This window comes from Halichoerus grypus, chromosome 6 (genome assembly GCF_964656455.1).
Source record: "Halichoerus grypus chromosome 6, mHalGry1.hap1.1, whole genome shotgun sequence".
NCBI classification, from domain to species: domain Eukaryota; kingdom Metazoa; phylum Chordata; class Mammalia; order Carnivora; family Phocidae; genus Halichoerus; species Halichoerus grypus.
In genome coordinates this window covers 85,618,200-85,638,437 of record NC_135717.1, presented here as the reverse complement: position 1 = coordinate 85,638,437, position 20,238 = coordinate 85,618,200, and the positions used below count along the sequence as shown (strand labels likewise).

Genomic DNA, 20,238 nt, shown 5'->3' with positions numbered 1-20,238 from the left:
TCCAACCAATAACTATTGTGTCAAACACAGAATATCATTGTAAAACAACTTATTCTTTTTTTAATTTTTTTATTTTTAAAGATTTTTTTAAATTTTATTTTATTATGTTATGTTAATCACCATACATAACATCATCAGTTTTGGATGTAGTGTTCCATGATTTGTATATAACACCCTGTGCTCCATTCAGTATGTGCCCTCTTTAATACCCATCACCTGGGGCGCCTGGGTGGCTCAGTTGGTTAAGCGACTGCCTTCAGCTCAGGTCATGATCCTGGAGTCCCGGGATCAAGTCCCGCATCGGGCTCCCTGCTCAGCGGGGAGTCTGCTTCTCCCTCTGACCCTCCCCCTGCTCGTGCTCTCTCTATCTCATTCTCTCTCTCAAATAAATAAATAAAAAATCTTTAAAAAAAAAAATACCCATCACCCCCCCCCCCCCCCCCCCCCCGCCAGAACGCTCAGTTTTTTTCTCAGAGTCCATACTCTGGTTCATCTCCCCCTCCGATTTCCCCCCTTAATTTTTCCCTTCCTACTATCTTTTTTTTTTTAACATATAGTGTATTATTTTAAAACAACTTATTCTATCATGAAACACTTCTTTAAAGCTCTAAGGAAACTAGTACCAGATTTTACATGTTCAACAGCAAATGAATACTATCACTCACCACACACTCCACCCAGTGTGACTGTCCTAGCAATCTTGTTATTGCATATTCTATTCATCAAGTCCTTCAGTACAGTTCCATTCAGCACTGTGTCTGATACCACACAGCTGCAGAGATGAATAACCAAGGAGTTACCTATGCAGAACTCAATCAGGTTAAGGGCTCAAAAAGACATCAAATGAAAGCTAAGGGCACTAAAAGTTCCATTTCAGTAACTGAACAGGAAATAACCTATGCAGAATTAAATCTTCAAAATGCTTCTCAGGATCTTCAAGGGAAGGACAAAAACTCTCACTGTAAAGGTAAAACATTTAATACACACACAGTATAAGCTGTATTATGATGTTTAGTTGGGGTGCGGGGGTGTAGGGAATGAGTAGGGAATGATCTCCCATATTTTTTATTTGTGATGATATAGAGAGTGGAGTAGAAGTACGGTATTGTAATTGAAATCTGAGGACTAACTGTTCAGGCATTGTTGTAATTCGTCTTTACCATCTCATGGGGTAATATATTTACTCCAAATGTAATGATATATTCTGAGAGAAGATTACAATGGTAGATAGGGGTTTGGGTTCCAAATTTTTATATGTGACTCTCTGAGCATGCTTGGTTCTCTTGTATGTAAATTTCTTAAAGGATTATTTCTGCCCATCCTTTCTCAGCATTTTCATTTCTCTTCCTACTATTTATTCATGTCCAGGGAAGCTCATTGCTGGGATCCTGGGAATCATCTGCCTTGTCTTGATGTCCACCGTGGTCACAATAGCTGTTATTCCCTGTAAGTAAGTGTTTGAATGACTACAAGGGAATTTTTCACTTTAATGATCAGTGCCTCGAAATATTGCATAACATTATGGAATTGTATTATCTCATTTTGCTCTAACTTTGGAATGGTTATTTTAAATTTGTCACATTAGAAATAACAATAATGTAGAGAGTATTACAAATATGTTCAGATTTCATGACTCAAAGAGAAGTTATAGCAGAGACTTTATTGAGAAATACACAAGTTAATTCTTGAGATTGTGTAAACCAAATACTGTAAGAAGTGGTGAGATTTGATTCTTTAGGCTTTTGAAACATTTTCCCCCACACATTCATTACTTCATTAATTACTTACTGGTAAAATCAATTTTATTACAGCATTTTTCATTCTAAATACACCAAATTTCAAACTAAGAAACTCAAATCATTATGATTTATTTAGTTTAATATTAAGTTTTATGAAGATTGTTTTAATTTTTCTAGTTACTGAAGGAATGGAGCAGAACCAAACGTCCCTGGAAACAAGGATCCCAAAAGGTACATAATTTTCAAAATTTGATATTAGTATAGTTTCTATTTTATCTCTCTCTTAGGCTAGGAAAAGATGATAATAGATTCTTCTGGGGAAAATAAATTAGAAAATCATGTAATAAACTTTCAGAAATAATGATTATAGGAGAGTGCTACTTCTAATGTAACAATCTGAAGAAATACTCATTTAAATCCCCATATCCATTATTACCAATTGTCTCAAATTGCCTCCTGCTATAACATGATAAGAGATAAATCATTTTACTATTCTAAAATAGTGGTTTTGTTCAGTGACTCTCAGGACATGTAGAGATGGATATTCTTGTGTGTTTGCTTTATATGAACACATAAATTAGGGAATGATAGGCTGACCATTCTCTGATGAGTGTGTGTAAGCATATTTTGTTCTATTTGTACCATCCTGTGAGTGTACATATATCCATATATGTTATGCACACATATGTGTATACATATGTGAGTATGTAAATTTATTTGAATTTGTTAATATTCAAGGTACTTTTGGATGATATCTCATAATCTTTCTTTAGTTTATCACTGTGGCCATTGTCCAAAAGAGTGGTTTACATACTCCAACAATTGCTATTACGTTAACACTGAAAGAAAATCATGGAATGAGAGTTTGACGTCCTGTGCTTCTAACAACTCTAACCTGCTCTACGTAGATAAAGAGGACATGGTAAGATTTCAAATGTTTCCAGTCCTTGTCATATTTTGGATATGAGCTCTTTTCTGAGTTTATAAGATGCAAATAGATTTTTGACTCTGTGACTTGCATTTTTACTCTGAAATTGGAGTCTTTTAATGAGAAAATTTATTAATGTTACTCTAGTCCAATTTATCATTTTGGTGATTGCTTTGGACTTTTTCAGAAGTTAGTCAAAGTACATGAATATAATTTCCTATGTTACTCTCTAGGATTTATCTATTTTTCTTTATTTCTTTATTTTTTAACTCTTAAATAGAATTTATGACCCCTTGGGAATTTATTTTTTGTGATGCTCTGTTTGTGATGCTTTCAGATAAAATTAAAGGTTACACTTTTCTACATCATCACCTAATTGATGGAGTATAATTTATACCAAAGTAGATCTTTTCTTTACAAATAACTTTATATATATAAACATATATATGTCATATGTGCTCTAATCTGCTTTATATAAATAATATAGATATTAGATATCTTTATATAGATAATCATATACACATATATCACAGTCTACAGTCTATCACAACCACAGCACTTTAAGTAAAATATAGAGCCTTATCTTCCCTTACTGTGTCTACTTATAATTTTCCTAAATATTTCTCTACTTACATTGAGAATCACATGATGTTAAAATTTGGCTTCAACTGATAATTTTGCTTCAACTATCAAACAATTTAGACAACACAATAGGTGAAACAAATTCCATTAGACCTAGTGATAGTTTTATTCTTTCTTTTGTTCTCTTTCTTCCTGATGATCCAAGATTCCTTCTTTTATCTTTTAATTTCTGTTTAGATAGTTCCCTTTAGCAGTTCTTTCAAAGTGGGTTTCATAATTTTCATAGTTCTCCTTTATCATAGAATGTCTTGATTTCTCCTGCATTCCTGAGTGATATTTTTGTTGGATAATAGTCAATGGTTTTTGATAGGGATAATGCACTTAGTGTCTAAAAATTTTCTGTTTCCTAACAGGACTTTTTCTCATTATTTTCACTGGAGAGAAAAAACATCTTGGGGACTTTTGTCTGTCCCCATTGGGGTCTGGGGTTGCCAGCCTCTCTGTCACCAATCTGGTATATGTGAGGTAAAGAGAAATTCCAAGGCACTCACAGCCATGTCATTTCTTAGGTCTAGAGTGCCAAGTCTGTCAGCTTTCTCATCACCTGTCTGAATCTTCTTGTGTTGTCTCGTAAATACTGTCCAGGGGTTTTAGCTATATTTGGTAGAAAGAATACCAAAAAGTTTATCTTCTCTATCTTTCCAGAACAGGAAGTCTGATTTGTAGTGGTTTTAATTTGAATGTTCCTAAGACTAATAGTGTTGAGCATATTTTCCTGTACTTATTTGCCATCCATATATGTTTTTTGATGAAGTTAACTATTGAAATATTTGGGTTATATTTTTAATTTTTGTTATTGTATTTTGAGAATTCATTAAGTATCCTGGCAGCAAGTCTTTTATGAGATGTATGATTTGTAAATATTTTCTCTGAAGTCTATGATTTATCTTTCTTTTCTCTTCAAAGAGTAGAAATTGTCCTGATTCATCAATTCTTCTATTATGGATCAGGTTTTTGGTATTCTTTTTAAGAAATCTCTGGCCCACTTTAGGTAATGTGTGTTATATATATCCTTGAAATTTTATAGTTTACATTTATGTATGAGCAATTTTTAGCATTAGCATCTTTATATACTATAAGGTATATAAATATTAATATTATTTGATACTGAATTGTTTCCAAAACAATTTCATTTTGTTTTTCTTTTTCAAGTTTTCATTTTAATTCCAGTTAGTTAACATACAGTGCAGTATTAGTTTCAGGTGTAGAATTTAGTGATTCATCACTTACATACAACACCCAGTGCTCATCCATAACATTTGTTGAAAAGATTTTACTTCCTCCACTAACTGACTTTGCATCCTTCTTGAAATCTCCACTCCATATATATGTGGGTACATTTTGTACTCTCTAATCTGTTTCATTAACCGCGCTATGTATTTTTATGTCAATTTCATACTTAAAAACCATCCTTTGTGTAAACAGTATATCCATTATAGTTCTTTTTCAGAGTTATCATACCTACTCTAGAACTTTGCCCTAGATGTTCCCTCTTTATTTCTATCTTTCTAAATACTTTTTAAAATTAAGAATGGATATTAGTTTTATCAGTTGCCTTTTACATCAGAGAAATTACATGACTTGATCTTCTTTAGTCTGCTAATACGACAGATAAAGTTTATGGCATTTCAAATGTAAATCCAACATGGTATTGCTTCAGTAAATCTATTTATGTCACAATCTTTTATTTTTACACATTGTCCAAATCTATTTATGATTGCCATTAACATGTAATTTCCTTTTTTTTAGTATTTCCATCAAAATGCACATAACACATAATGTATTAGCCCCTTTTTTCTTTTTTCTTTTTTTTTTTTGAAGATTTTATTTATTTATTTGACAGAGAGAGACACAGCGAGAGAGGGAACACAAGCAGGGGGAGTGGGAGAGGGAGAAGCAGACTTCCCGCTGAGCAGGGAGCCCGATGCCGGGGCTTGATCCCAGGACCTGGGATCATGACCTGAGCCGAAGGTAGCCGCTTAACCGACTGACCCACCCAGGCGCCCCAGCCCCTTTCTTCTACCCTACAAGGGTTTCTTTTTGGTATTTCATTGGCATTACATTTTTCTTCATTCATAAACATCTAAATATTCTGTAACTGAGTGTAAAATGCTTTCTGCATTACAGATAAAATGGTATTAGAAGTTGTAAGACATTTCTGATGTTTTTGTTTAATTTTGTTTTAGTTTCCACAAGTTGTATTTGGTAGGATTTTTTTCAATTTTATGTCTAGCTTTAAATATGTTTGCATATTTTCATAATATTCTCTTATGATAATTTTATTGTGGTATAATGTACATACAGGTGAATGCAATGTTATACATGCCAACAACAGAGGGCTGAATTTTCAAGTGTCACCATCACACAGAATGAGAAAATAAATTTTATCAGCATTGCAGAATGTCCCTTTCTTGTTCTTATCTTCATTTTAAAAACACTTTATGTAAATGGAATCATACAGTATGCACACTTTATTTTTGGCTCTTTCAGGTGAAGCTAAACTTGTGCAATTCATCCACATAGTTTCATGAAGTTGTAAACTGTCCATAATCCTTTCCGCTCCGTTGTCTGATTCAACTACAATGTATCCATCTATGCTATTGCTGATGCCCTTGAATATTTGGGTATTGGCTATTGTGAGTTATTCTACATACATCACAATCACCTTTCAGTTAAATATGTTTATCATTTTTTCTTTCTATATCTTTAATTGGCTCTTCTCTGTACAGCTCCTTGAGAAGGAAGCTACTCAGCTCATGCATTTATAACATTCTTCCTTTTGAGTATAAGTGACAAAACTACGAATTGTCTCTAAACACCACTTTAGTTCCACCCTAAGAGTTTTGATATATTCTGTTTAGTATCATCCAGTACAAGGTATTTTCACAGATTTCATCTTTGAACTGTAAATTCTTCAGTAGTGTGTCACTTTCCACATGTTTGGAAATTCCCCAAATTTCTTTCTGTTGTTGCTTTAAATTTATTCCTTTGTCTTCAGAGAATATACTTTGAAAATTTCCATCCTTTTAATGTTTGATCCCTGTTTATGTCCTACAAGAATACTTTCTATATATGTCAGTTATGTCAAGCTGGTTCCTGGTGTTTTGACAGTCTTCCATAGGCCTCCTGATTTTGTGACTAGCTATTCTCTCACTTACTGATGGAAGAGCTTTTAAATCTCCAACTATACTCACTGAATTGTTTATTTATCCTTCCAAATCTGTCAGTTTCTATTTCATGTGTTTGAGGGTTCTGTTGTTAGGTGAATAATATATGTTTATAATTGCTTTATTTTCCTCTTATATTGACAGCCTTAACATGTTGAAATTTTTTTTTAAATTTCTGATAATATTTCTTGTTTTAACAGCTAGTTTGATATTAGAATAGCCATTTCTGCTTACTTATGGGGTGACTCTTTGTAGAGTAGCTCTTTTGTTATCCTTTTACTTACACCTATTTGTGCCTTTGAGTCTAACGTGTGTCTGTTACATAGAGCATATAGATGGATCTTACCTTTTCATTTGGGAGAAAATTTCTATCTTTTGATTGGAATATTTATTTAATTCACATGAATGTCATTATTAGGATAATTGTATTTAGGTCTGCCATTTTGCTATTTATTCTATGCTTATGTTTTTGTTTCTCTTCCACCTTATCTGACATATTTTGTATTAGACATATATTATTTTAGTGTTCTATTTTAATTCCTCCATTATGTCTTAGCTATATTCTTAAGTTATTTCCTTAGTAGGAGCTGTAGGTTTTACAAATATATTCTTTGTGGGTTTTTTACTGAGATGTAATTGACATATAAATTGTATAAATTTAAGGCATACAATATGTTCATTTGATATATTTATGTCTCTTTATTTCAACCTAAAGAATTCACTTTAGCATTTCTCTAGAGCAGGTCTAATAGTTCAAATTTCTTCTGCACGTGACATTAACCGACCACCACTGGGGTCACACTGCTGCTCTCCTCTGACTGCCATCTGCAGTGAGAGTTAAAACTTTGACACACCATCCTTGGGGATGCTGGCAAAGTCTATCTCTTCTTCATTTCTGAATGACAGATTTGATGAGTGAGGTGTTCTTGGTTGACAGGTCATTTTCCCTTTGATCATGTTAAACATATCATCCCACTCTCTCCTGTCTCATCCATGGGAAGAAGTTCTTGCTGAGAGGATCCTTTCTGGTGTCTGGTATGGCATGCTGACCTCAGAGCTCTCAGCGCAGTATTGGAGCGTCATCCAGGATCAGGCACACATAGAACCACCATAGCAACTGCATGTTGGTGCACAGCTTCACTTGCTGTGGCCGTGGCACTGGGGTCTGGGGTGGAGACATGTGCACATATTCCCTGGAAACTGTACTTGCATCTCAGAGGCTCACCATGTGACTCTGGCTGGCTGGAGGAATGTAGCAGTGACATGGGCTCTGGGATGACGAGGTTCAGTGGGGGCTTAGGCCTGGGGGACAGCGTATAGTGTCAGCATAGTCTGAGGACAGTAAGTCCAAGTTTCAACTCTGTCCTGAGTAACAGTCACAAGATAGCGGCAGCATGATCCAGTGGAGGTTTGTTCAAGCCATGTGTCAGGACCCAGGGAGTTGGACATAGAGCTTTAGCAGCCTAGCCCCCCTAACAGTTCAAGCTGTGACCCGGGAGCTGAAAGTGTATCTTGGGATGTGACAATACAGTACCACCAATGAAGACTCAGAGCCCTGCTATGGGACCTATGAGATGGGACTCAAGGCAGTGGGAGCTTGGCCTGAGCAATGATGGGTCAGAGCCTTGAGCTACCATAGGTGGAGGAAAGTGTCCAGGCAGCAGCAACTTGGTGCTAGCAATTGCAGCTCAGAGTCCAGGCCTGGGATGGGGATGGAGTTCAGAGCACCCTTTACAATGAAGACCGAGTGTCATGACACGGCACAGGGAAGCAGCAGCATGCACCACTAGTGGCAATCAAAGCATGTCTTATGACCTGGGGGCAGGGGTCAGGTCAGCAGAAGCTACCCTGATAATGTTGAGACAAGGCCCCAACTTGGGACTAGGAGTAGGCAAAAATCAGAGTCAGCTCTAATACTGTATATAGTGAGATGCAATGCTGCCCAGTCCCTAAGAGCAGCACCTGGGACCCCTGAAGGCCAGTCTCCCCATAGCAACAGCTCCAGCCTCTGGGAGTAGATGCAGGGGACTGGGGCACTCTGTGCTGCTCCATCAGAGGGGATCAGCATTTGTGGGCAACTCTGTTGCAAAAGCTGCTGATGTCCACAAAGGTGAAGCTTGCTGGGTTCTCCTGTTCCTCTTCTCTCCATGTAGTGACTCCCTCTGAATGTATTCCTCCAGGTGCAAAGCAGCTCTCAGCTGGAGGTTTGGGTCATGCAGGTAAAATGCTTTCTTTATTTAGCTATCCTGGGTTTTTGAGCTCCACCAGGTTTTTGATGTTTCTTTGTTTTTTGGCTTTATTTTTTTAAAATTTTTTAAATTCAATTTAATTAACATTTTATTATTAGTGTCAGAGGAAGAATCCAGTGATTCCTCAGTTGCATACAACACCCAGTGTTCATCATTTCAAGTACCCTCCTTAGTGCCCATCATGCAGTTACCCCATCACCAAACCCATCTCCCCTCCAGCAACCCTCAGTCTGTATCACATAGTTAAGAGTCATTATGCTTTGCCTCCCTCTCTGTTTTCATATTATTTTATTTTTCCTTCCCTTCCCCTATGTTCATCTGTTTTGTTTCTTAAATTCTACATAAGAGTGAAATCATATGGTATCAGTCTTTCTCTGACTTTTTCTTTTCTGTTTTTAATTAAATTAAATTTAATTATATTATGTTAGCCACCATACAATACATCATTAGTTTTTGATGTAGTGATCCATGATTCATTGTTTTCGTATAACACCCAGTGCTCCATGCAGTGCGTGCCCTCCTTAATACCTATCAACGGGCTAACGCATCACCCCACCCCCCTCCCCTCTAAAACCCTCAGTTTGTTTCTCAGAGTCCATAGTCTCTCATGGTTCGTCTCCTCCTCTGATTGCCCCCCTTCATTTGTCCCTTCCTTCTCCTAAGTTCTTCCATGCTATTCCTTACGTTCCGCAAATAAGTGAAAGCATATGATAATTGATTTTCTCTGCTTGACTTTTTTCACTTAGCATAATCACTTTCACTTAGCATGTTGATATAAAAGTTGGGTGTATTCATCTTTTCTGATGGCTGAATAATATTCCATTGTATATATGGACCACATCTTTATCCATTCATCTGTTGAAGGGCATCTCGGCTCTTTCCACAGTTTGGCTATTGCAGACATTGCTGCTATGAACATTGGGGTGCATATGGCCCTTCTTTTCACTACATCCGTGTCTTTGAGATAAATACCCAGTAGTGCAATTGCTGGGTCATAGGGTAGCTCTATTTTTAATTTTTTGAGGAACCTCCACACTGTTTTCCAAAGGGGCTGTACCAACTTGCATTCCCACCAACAGTGTAAGAGGGTTCCCCTTTCTCCACAACCTCTCCAACATTTGTTGTTTCTTTCCCTGTCCATTTTTGACATTCTGACTAGTGTAAGGTGGTATCTCAGTGTGGTTTTGATTTGGATTTCCCTGATGGCTGATGATGATGAACATTTTTTCATGTGTCTATTAGCCATTTGTATGTCTTCTTTGGAGAAGTGTCTGTTCATGTCTTCTGCCCGTGTTTGGACTTGATTCTTTGTTTTTTGGGTGTTGAGTTTGAGAAGTTCTTTATAGATCTTGGATACCAGCCCTTTATCTGTAGTGTCATTTGCAAATATCTTCTCCCATTCTGTGGGTTGCCTCTTTGTTTTGTTGACTGTTTCCTTGGCGGTGCAGAAGCTTTTTATCTTGATGAAGTCCCAAAAGTTCATTTTTGCTTGTTTCACTAGCCTTTGGAGATGTATCTTGAAAGAAGTTGCTGTGGGCGATGTCAAAGAGGTTACTGCCTATGTTCTCCTCTAGGATTTTGATGGATTCCTGTCTCACATTGAGGTCTTTCATTCATTTTGAGTTTATCTTTGTGTATGGTATTAGAGAATGGTCAAGTTTCATTCTTCTGCATGTGGCTGTCCAATTTTCCCAGCACCATTTATTGAAAAGACTGTCTTTTTTCCATTGCATATTTTTTCCTGCTTTGTCGAAGATTATTTGACCATAGAGTTGAGGGTCCATATCTGGGCTCTCTATTCTGTTCCATTGGTCTATATGTCTGTTTTTGTGCCAGTACCATGCTGTCTTGGTGATCATTGCTTTGTAATATAACTTGAAATCAGGTAACGTGATGCCCCCAGCTTTGTTTTTCTTTTTCAACATTTTCTTGGCGATTCAGGGTCTTTTCTGATTCCATATAAATTTTAGGATTGTTTGTTCCAGTACTTTGAAAAATGTCATTGGAATTTTGATCAGGATGGCGTTGAAGGTATAGATGGCTCTGGGCAGCATAGACATTTTAACAATATTTATTCTTCCGATCCATGAGCATGGAATGTTTTTCCATCTTTTGTGTCTTCAATTTCTTTCATGAGTGTTCTGTAGTTCCTAGAGTTTAGATCCTTTACCTCTTTGGTTAGGTTTATTCTGAGGTATCTTATGGTTTTTGGTGCTATTGTAAATGGAATAGTTTCTCTAATTTCTCTTTCTACAGTTGCATTGTTAGTGTATAAGAAAGCAACTGATTTCTGTGCATTGATTTTGTATCCTGCCACATTACTGAATTGCTGTATGAGTTCTAGTAATTTGTGGGTGGGGTCTTCTGGGTTTTCCACATAAAGTATCATGTCATCTGCGAAGAGAGAGAGTTTGACTTCTTCTCTGCCAATTTAAATACATTTTATTTATTTTGTTGTCTGATTGCTGTTGCTAGGACTTCTAGTACTATGTTGAACAATAGTAGTGAGAGTGGGCATCCTTGACATGTTCCTGATCTTAAGGGAAAGGCTCTCAGCTTTTCCCCATTGAGAATGATATTCGCTGTGGGTTTTTCATAGATGGATTTTATGAACTTGAGGAATATTTCCTCTATCCCTATACTCTGAGGAGTTTTAATCAGGAAAGGATCTGTATTTTGTCACACCCTTTTTCTGCATCAATTGAGAGGACCATATGGTTCTTCTCTCTCTTCTTATTAATGTGTTCTATCACACTGATTGATTTGCAAATGCTGAACCACCCTTGCATCCTGGGGATAAATCCCACTTGGTCCTGGTGGATCATCCTTTTAATGTATTGTTGCATCCTATTAGCTAGGATTTTGTTGAGAATTTTGGAATCCACATTCATCAGGGCTATCGGTCTGAAATTCTCCTTTTTGATGGGGTCTTTGCCTGGTTTGGGGATTAAGGTAATGCTGGATTCCATTCATATGAAATCATAGAGTGAGTGTGGAAGCTTTCCTTCTGTTTCTATTTTTTGAAACAGCTTCAGGAGAATAGATATTATTTCTTCTTTGAATGTTTGGTAGAATTCTCCAGGGAATCCATCAGGCCCTGGACTCTTGTTTTTTGGGAGGTTTTTGATCACTTCTTCAATCTGGTTACTGCTTATTGGCCTATTCAGGTTGTCATTTTCTTCCTGTTTCAGTCTTGGCAGTTTATAGGTTTCCAGGAAGGCGTCCATTTCTTCCAGGTTGCTTAATTTATTGGCATATAGTGGTTGATAATAATTTCTAATAATTGTTTCTATTCCCTTGGTGTTAGTCGTGAGCTCTCCCCTTTCATTCATATTTTTATTAATTTGGGTCCTTTCTCTTTTCTTTTGGATAAGTCTGGCCAGTGGTTTATCGATCTTATTAATTCTTTCAAAGAACCAGCTTCTAGTTTCGTTGATCTCTTCTACTGTGTTTCTGGTTTCTAATTCATTGATCTCTGCTCTAATCGTAATTATTTCTCTTCTCCTGCTTGGTTTAGGCTTTATTTGTTGTTCTTTCTCCAGTTCTTTAAGTTGTAAAGTTAGCTTGCGTATTTGGGATTTTTCTATTTTTTTTGAGTGAGGCTTGGATGGCTACATATTTCCCCCTTAGGACCGCCTTTGCAGTATCCCATAGGTTTTGGACCAATGTGTTTTCGTTCTCATTGGTTTCCAGGAATTGTTTAAGTTCTTCTTTGATTTCCTGGTTGACCCAGACATTCTTGAGCAGGGTGGTCTTTTGCTTCCACGTTTGAATTTCTTCCAATTTTTTTCTTGTGATTGAGTTCCAGTTTTAAAGCATTATGGTCGGAGAATATGCAGGGAATAATCTCAGTCTTTTGGTATTGGTTGACACCTGATTTGTGACCCAGTATGTGATCTATTCTGGAGAAAGTTCCGTGTGCACTCGAGAAGAATGAGTATTCTGTGGTTTTAGGGTGGAATGTTCTGTATATATCTCTGAGGTCCATCTGGTCCAGTGTGTCATTCAAAGCTCTTGTTTCTTTGCTGATTTTCTGCTTGGATGATCTGTCTATTGCTGAGAGTGGAGTATTGAGGTCTCCTACAATTAACATATTATTATCAATATGACTCTTTATTTTGGTTAACAGTTGGCTTATGTAGATGGCTGCTCCCGTGTTGGGGGCATAGATATTTACAATTGTTAGATCTTCTTGTTGGATAGATCCTTTAAAAATGATAGAGTGTCCTTCTGTGTCTCAAACTACAGTCTTTAGCTTAAAATTTAATTTGTCTAAGAATTTCTACCCCAGCTTTCTTTTGAGGTCCGTTGGCATGGAAGATGGATCTCCATCCCTTCACTTTTAGTCTGGATGTATATTTAGGTTCAAATGAGTCTCTTGTAGACAGCATATGGATGGGTCTTGTCTTTTATCCAATCTGCAACCCTGTGCGGTTTTTAGGCCGTTCATGTTGAGAGTGATTATTGAAAGATACGAATTTATTGTGATCATGTTGCCTGTGAAGCCCTTGTTTCTATAGACTGTCTCTTTCTGTTCTATATAACCTTTATATATCTGTTCTATATAACCGTTAATATTTCTTGCAGGGCTGGCTTAGTGGTCACATATTCTTTCAGTTTCTGCCAGTCTTGGAAGCTCTGCACCTCTCCATCCATTCAGAAAGATAACCTTGCCGGATAAAGTATTCTTGGCTGCATGTTCTTCTCATTTAATACCCTGAATATGTCTTACCAGCCCTTTCTGGTTTGCCAGGTCTCTGTGGATAGGTCTGACATTATTCTGATGTTCCTCCATCTGTACGTAAGGACTCTCTTCCCCCTAACTGCCCTTAAGATGGTTTCCTTTGTTCTAAGATTCGTGAGTTTTACTACTCCATGCTGGGGTGTTGGTTTGTTTTCCTTGATCTTGGGAGGAGTCCTTTCTGCCTCTAGGACACAAATGTTTGTTTCATTCCCCAGATTAGGGAACTTCTCAGCTACAGTTTGCTCACATATATCTTCTAGTCCTCTCTCTCTCTCTCTCCACCCCCTCAGGGATCCCAATAATTCTGACATTGGAACGTTTCATGGTGTCACTTATTTCTCTGATTATTTTCATGGATTTTGAGTTGTTTCTCCATGGCCTCCTCTTTATCTGTCTTTTCTATCAGTGGGTCTTCTAGATCACTGATTCGTTCTTCTGCCTTGTTTACCCTAGCTGTTAGAGTATCTAGATTAGATTGGATCTCACTGATAGCATTTTTAAGTTCTGCCAGTTCAGCTTTCATTTCTGCGCTTAGAGACTCTATGTTGCCATTAATCGATTTCTCCATTCTAGCTGTTGTCTTCACAACTGCTACCCTGAATTCCATTTCTGACATCTTGGTTATATCTGTATCCATTTGTAAATCTGTGGCAGAAGTCACAGTCTCTGAGTGTTTCTTATTTTGGGGGTTCCTCCTCCTAGTCATTCTGTTGAGGGGTGGTTGAGGGAATGTACAGAGTCCAAATTATTGGCCACAACCCAAGCAAGATGCACCTGTTTTATAGGGACCTTAGGGTTGTTGGCCTCTTGTTCTCCCAGCCTGTCTTCTGGGGGGGGGGGGGACGGGGTGCTGTGGCACTGTTACTCAGGCAGCCCTGTTTGGGCAGAGTTGCCCTGCCCCCTGTGGGGGGGGATGGGCTCAGTGAAAACTGGTTTTTTGGGGCTTTTGTTCTCTGGCAGCTTTCCCTGGTGACTTTCCATGTCTCTTCCAAGAGTCAGAGCAGAAGAGCTCGTTTCCAACCCTCTGCCTCAGAACAGAGAGATCGCAGTCTGTTCTTCAGTGAGCTCTCCAGGCCACACTATCTCCCTTTCTGTCTGTGCTACTATAAACTGCAGCATCCTGGGTTGTGCGTCCCTCAGCTGGGCTCCCAGTCCTCACCTCCAGGTCAAGCACGGGGGCTCGTCTCTGCCCTTTGTGGTTCTAAAACCACCAGCCGCCCCCACTTCACACATGTGGCCCTGCCACTCCAGGTTTCCATCCAGGGGGCTGCCCTAAAGTCCTTTCCCCTCTGCTACCGGTCTGCGAATCTGTGCCCCATCCCTAGTATGGGAGAGTTTTGCTCACCGGTGGTGCAGGATCCCCACGGCTCCCTCCCCCTCCATTTATCTTCCAGTATCTGCTTCATACCTTGAAACCAACCACCTACGATATTCTATTTGTAGAGATCCAGATGTATCTTCTTATATCTCAGGCTGATTTCATGGGTGTTCAGAGTGGTCTGGTAGATATCCAGCTCAATTCCAGGGACTAGTTGGAATAGGGTCCCCTACTCCTCTGCCATCTTTTCCCTAAACCTCTCTGACTGACTTTTTCGCTTAGCATAATACACTCTAGTTTCATCCATGTTGTTGCAGATGGTAAGATTTCCTTCTTTTTCTTTCTTTCTGATAGCTGAGTAATATTCCATCTCATATATATACCTCTTCTTTATCCATTCATCTGCTGATGGACCTCTGGGTTTTTTCCATATTTTGGCTATTGTGGTACTATAAACATTACTTCTATAAACATTACTTCTATAAACTTGGAGTACAAGTGCCCTTTTGAATCACTGTGCTTGTATCCTTTGGGTAAATACCTAGTAGTGCAATTGCTGGGTCATAGGGTAGTTCTATTTTTAACTTTTTGAGGAACCTCCATACTGTTTTCCAGAATAGCTGTACCAATTTGCATTCCCACCAACAGTGTAAGAGGGTTTCTCTTTTTCCACATCCTCGCCAAAATTTCTTGTTTCCTGAGTTGTTAATTTTAACCATTCTGACCAGTGTGAGGTGGTATCTCATTGTGGTTTTGATTTGTATTTCCCTCATGCTGAGTGATGTTGAGCATTTTTTTATGTGTCTGTTGCCTGTTCTTATGTCTTCTTTGAAGAAATATCTGTTCATATCTTCTGCCCATTTCTTGACTGGATTTTTGTTTTTTGGGTGTTGAGTATGAAAAGTTCTTTAAAGATTTTGGATACTGATGATTCTTTGTTATCTAGAGCATTCCCTGAGCCATTTTTAGTTTCAAGAGACATGTTTGGTTATCGTTCTTACTGTATTTTGTGGGGTGATGGCCACTAGACACTCTACCCTCCATCTTGCTGATGGCATTCTTCACACATATATTATTAACTGGTCGCCATCTACTTCAAGTTAACTCTGACTAAATTCTGATAAAATATATTAAATCACCACTAACATAACTCTTTTCTTCCCCCTATTACATGTATGCCTCAATTTTTCAAAAAATTTGTTTTATGTCACTTTGCTTTTATGAAAGACCTATCTTAGTACAAGTATTTGCTGAAAAACAGAAATCTAAAGGGGATTTTTGGTTCATGAAAAAAAGGTGAAAAGCGAGACTTGTGTTCAGTGCTAGATTTCTTGTTATAGAGGGAGCACACACCCTAAGCAGTGAGAGTGACCCCATCAGGTTCCTTCATCAGGAACTATACTCAGCATCCCAGTATCAAGTGTAGCTTTCAACCATGTTTTTGAAGGTCTGTGCTTCAGCTCAATTTATTGTGTGTATCTATTAACAAGATGTGTCTTAAGGTATCAGAAAAGCCTAAAAGAGGTTATTTTTTGGATCAGGGAATGTTCAACAACTTTCTATATAAATTAATGGTAACTGCTTCTTCAATTTACATCATTTCAGCTTAGGAAAGAGTTTCAGATGAATACTCTACTTTCAGATAGAGTGAGAAACCTGTACTTCTAACCATGCCTTACTGAAGCCAGCTAGTACTGGTTTCTGAACACCCATCATGCATGTCTTTTCCTACACTGCATTCATGATTTCACATTGGTGATGTGAAATGAAGCATTCCTGGGGAATTTTCACCCCCAAAAATAACAAATACTAGAAAGAAAAAGTGTTTTCTTCCCCCCCCCATGTGCCCGTATACCAGCACAAGGTTGCATCCATATATAGTATAGGTTCAACAATATGGCATTATAATGGTGGCTTTAAATAATCTTATCTCCAAAAGCAATTCTGAGAGGAAAATACACATACAGATTTCAAAATTTACTGACATATTTACCATTTCTGCTATTCTTTTTTCATTTTTGTAGATTTGTTTTACAATCTAGTGTTATCTACTTTTAGCTTGAAGCATATTTTTGGAGGGCAGATCTACAAAGAAGGAATTCTCTTAGGTTTTGTGTATGTCATGGGGTCCTTATGCACCTTCTTTTTTGACAGACTGTTTTGCTGAATTTATAATTCTTCCTTGACAAGACATTTTGTTTTATTTTGTTTTGCTTTAGATTCTTTTGTGTGGGGAGTAGGTTTGTTTTTTTTGTTTTTTCAGCTCTGAATTTGACTCTCCCTGTCTTTTATTCTTCATTGTTTCTGGTGAGAACTCATCTATTAACCATATTGTTATTTTCCTAAATGTAATGACTAGTTTTTCTCTCACTGCTGTCAAGATCATTTCTTTTTGTTTGTTTGTCTTTCTATTTTTAAGTTCTGGCATCCAAACCACATAACATAAAATTTACCCCATTACCCATGTTAAAAACATAGATTATTTTCTTAGAGCAGCTTTAGGTTTGTAGCAAAACTCAGACAAGGCACAGAGATTTCCTGTATTCCCTTACTGTCTATATCTATGCATGTGTAGTGCATAGACTCCCTCAATATTCCTCAGTGACGTGGTTCATTTGCTACAATTGATAAACATATAGTGACACATTTTTATCACCCAAAGACCATAGTATACTTTAAAGTTTGCTCTTGATATTGTGCATTTTATGAGTTTGGAGATGTAATGATGTGTATCAACTATTATGGAGTTATATAGAATAGTTTCACTGCCTTAAAAATCCTCTGTGCCCCACCTATCCATCCTTCCTTCCCCACTAAACCCTCTCTACCACTGATCTTTTTACTGTCTCTATAGTTTTGTTTTCTCTAGTCTGTCATATAGTGGGAATCATACACTATCTCACATCTTACATTACATTTAACTATATCATGCATCTTCACCAACTTTAAGCACACAGTTTAGAGTGCTCACTATATTCACATTATTGCCCAACAGATCTCTAGAACTTTTTCACTTTGTAAAACTGGACCTCGTTACTCATTGAACAATAATTCCCCTCCTCCATGTACCCCTTAAGCCTTAGTAATCACCATTCTACTTCTGTATCTATCAGTTTCACTACTTTAGATACTTCATATAAATGGGAGGATACACTTTGGCATGTGTATGTGTGTGTGTCTGTATGTGTGTGTGTGTGTGACTGGCTTATTTTTATTAGCATAATGTCCTGGAATTTCATCCATGTTGTAGCATGTAACAGGATTTCCTCACTTTTCGAGGCTGAATAATACTGCATTGTTATATGCATACTATTTTCTTGATCCATTCATCTATCGATGGACATTTGAGTTGCTTCTACCACTTGGCTCCTGTGAACAATGCTGCAGTGCACATGGGTGTACAATTATCTCTTTGAAATCTTGCTTTCAAATATTTTATGTATGTATTATGTATGTGGAATTGATGATTCATATGGTAATTCTATTTTTCATTTCTTAAAGAAATTCCATACTCTTCTTCATAATGGCTGACCAATTTACATTCCCAACAGCAGTGTACAAGGGTCCTCTTTTTCCACCTCCTCACTGACACATTTTTTTTTATAATATCCATCCTAAAGAGTATGGGGTGATATCTCATTGAGGTTTTGATTTGCATTTCTCTGATCATTAGTGATATTGAGCATCTTTTGATATGGTTTTCAATCATTTATGTATTTTCTTTAGAAAAAAATGTCTATTTAATTCTTTTGCCCATTTTTGATTGGGTTATTTGGTTTTTGTTTTTGTTGTTACTGAGTTGTAGTATTCCTTATATATTTTGGATATGAATCCCTTGTTTGATATATGATTTGCAATTGTTTTTTCCCACTTTGTCTTTTCATTCTGTTGATCGATCCCTTTGATGCCCAGAAATGTGATGTGTGTGCATGTGTGTGGGGGGGGGGGGGGGGGGAGTGGAGTGCTCATAACTTTATTAGTAGTTCTTAAGTCTCCTTCAGCTTTTACTTTCTACTGGGTTCATCTTGGTCTCCTCTTCCTATGTGCATATTTTTTTTCCATTAGCCAAGAGTAAGAGTGTGTAGAGAGTTCATGTCAACTCTTACGTTGTACTTTCCCTTATAGTATCTTCCCATTATATTTATGGGAGTCAGAGCGCTTGACACAAAGACCACAAGCTCTGACTAATTAAAGAATGGGTTTTCCTCATCGTGACCAAGCAAAATTAGCACTTTGAGCTGGAAAATCAATGGGCTATTTTGCCCCCTTCCCAACTTCTAATCAAGTCTGCCCTGTGGCACAAGCACCATTGCTTTTTGCAGTTTTTCCAATGTAAAAACTACAATTCTTGATCTGAGCTATGGTGATGGGGGGGAGTTATGGGAGCAGTGCTACACAGTAAAATTACAAGGTACTTCTTCTTACTTGAATCTCTAGGATTTTTCCAATGTAAATGTTTCACAAAATACTTTTAACCTTTTGTCACTTATCAGAAACCCAAAATTGTTATTTTTGTCAGTTTCTTCGCTTACTTAATCCTAGTAAGATACTTTTATAGTGTGTCCAGTGTGGTACAAAATATATAGATATACACAGATACTATAAAGTAAGAAAGAATTAACTTTATTGTTACTACAAAATTCAAATGAGTATAAGAGCTTCTATGTGACTTCTAATAAAATCTGTTTCTCATAGTATTTGTTGAACTTCTTCACTCATTCCTCATGGATTAGAGGCTCCCAGAGAATCAATAATAATTTACCTGTGTGGACAAAAGGCTCAACTTTCTCCTCCAAAACGTAAGTTTCCTGAGAATGTTTATATTTTATGACATAAAAGAATTAATCTTACAAGGAAAAACATTAATATGTGAACAATTAGATAAACACAAATGTTGCAGTGTTTCATAGAACAATGACATGGGAAATATTTTGATTTTGATACATAACTATTAGTCAAAATAAATTATTTATTCATCAAAATATTATGGTATATATTACTAAATTAATGAGATGTAATCCTCTGTATTTCAGATCATCAGAGAGTGACAAGAATTGTCCATATTTCAACTTTGACTCAAACATACTTTTTAATGACTCCTGCTTAGAATTAAGACCATATGTTTGTAAACACCAGACATTAGTTACCTAATTTTGGTATAATGCTATCTCACCATCTAAAAAACATATCTTTCATTTCTTCAAAAGCCATATGGTTGCTTTCTCAGAATATTTTAAGATGTTATTTTTTAGAGCAATTTTAGGTTCATGACAAAATTAAGAGAAGGTACAGAGATTTCCTCTATTGCCCCTATCCGCACAAGTGATGGCCTCTCCCATCATCAACAACACTCACTAAAATGGTTCATTTGGTACAAGGATGAACCTGCAGTAATGCATCATTATCACCCAAAGTCCAAAGTGTACCGGAGGTTTCACCCTTGGTGTTGAT

At 37.2% G+C, this 20,238-nt stretch overlaps 1 protein-coding gene across 1 annotated transcript; it reads left to right on the top strand.

The window, feature by feature from the left end:
- The first annotated feature begins 780 nt into the window (after positions 1–780).
- On the top strand, positions 781–19,938 carry LOC118554011 (NKG2-F type II integral membrane protein-like). Its single transcript, XM_078074157.1, has 6 exons — positions 781–990; positions 1,374–1,446; positions 1,917–1,970; positions 2,513–2,661; positions 19,483–19,586; positions 19,821–19,938. The coding sequence occupies exons 1-6, from the start codon at positions 781–783 to the stop codon at positions 19,936–19,938; spliced, it is 708 nt and encodes a 235-aa protein (XP_077930283.1).
- Positions 19,939–20,238: the final 300 nt, after the last annotated feature.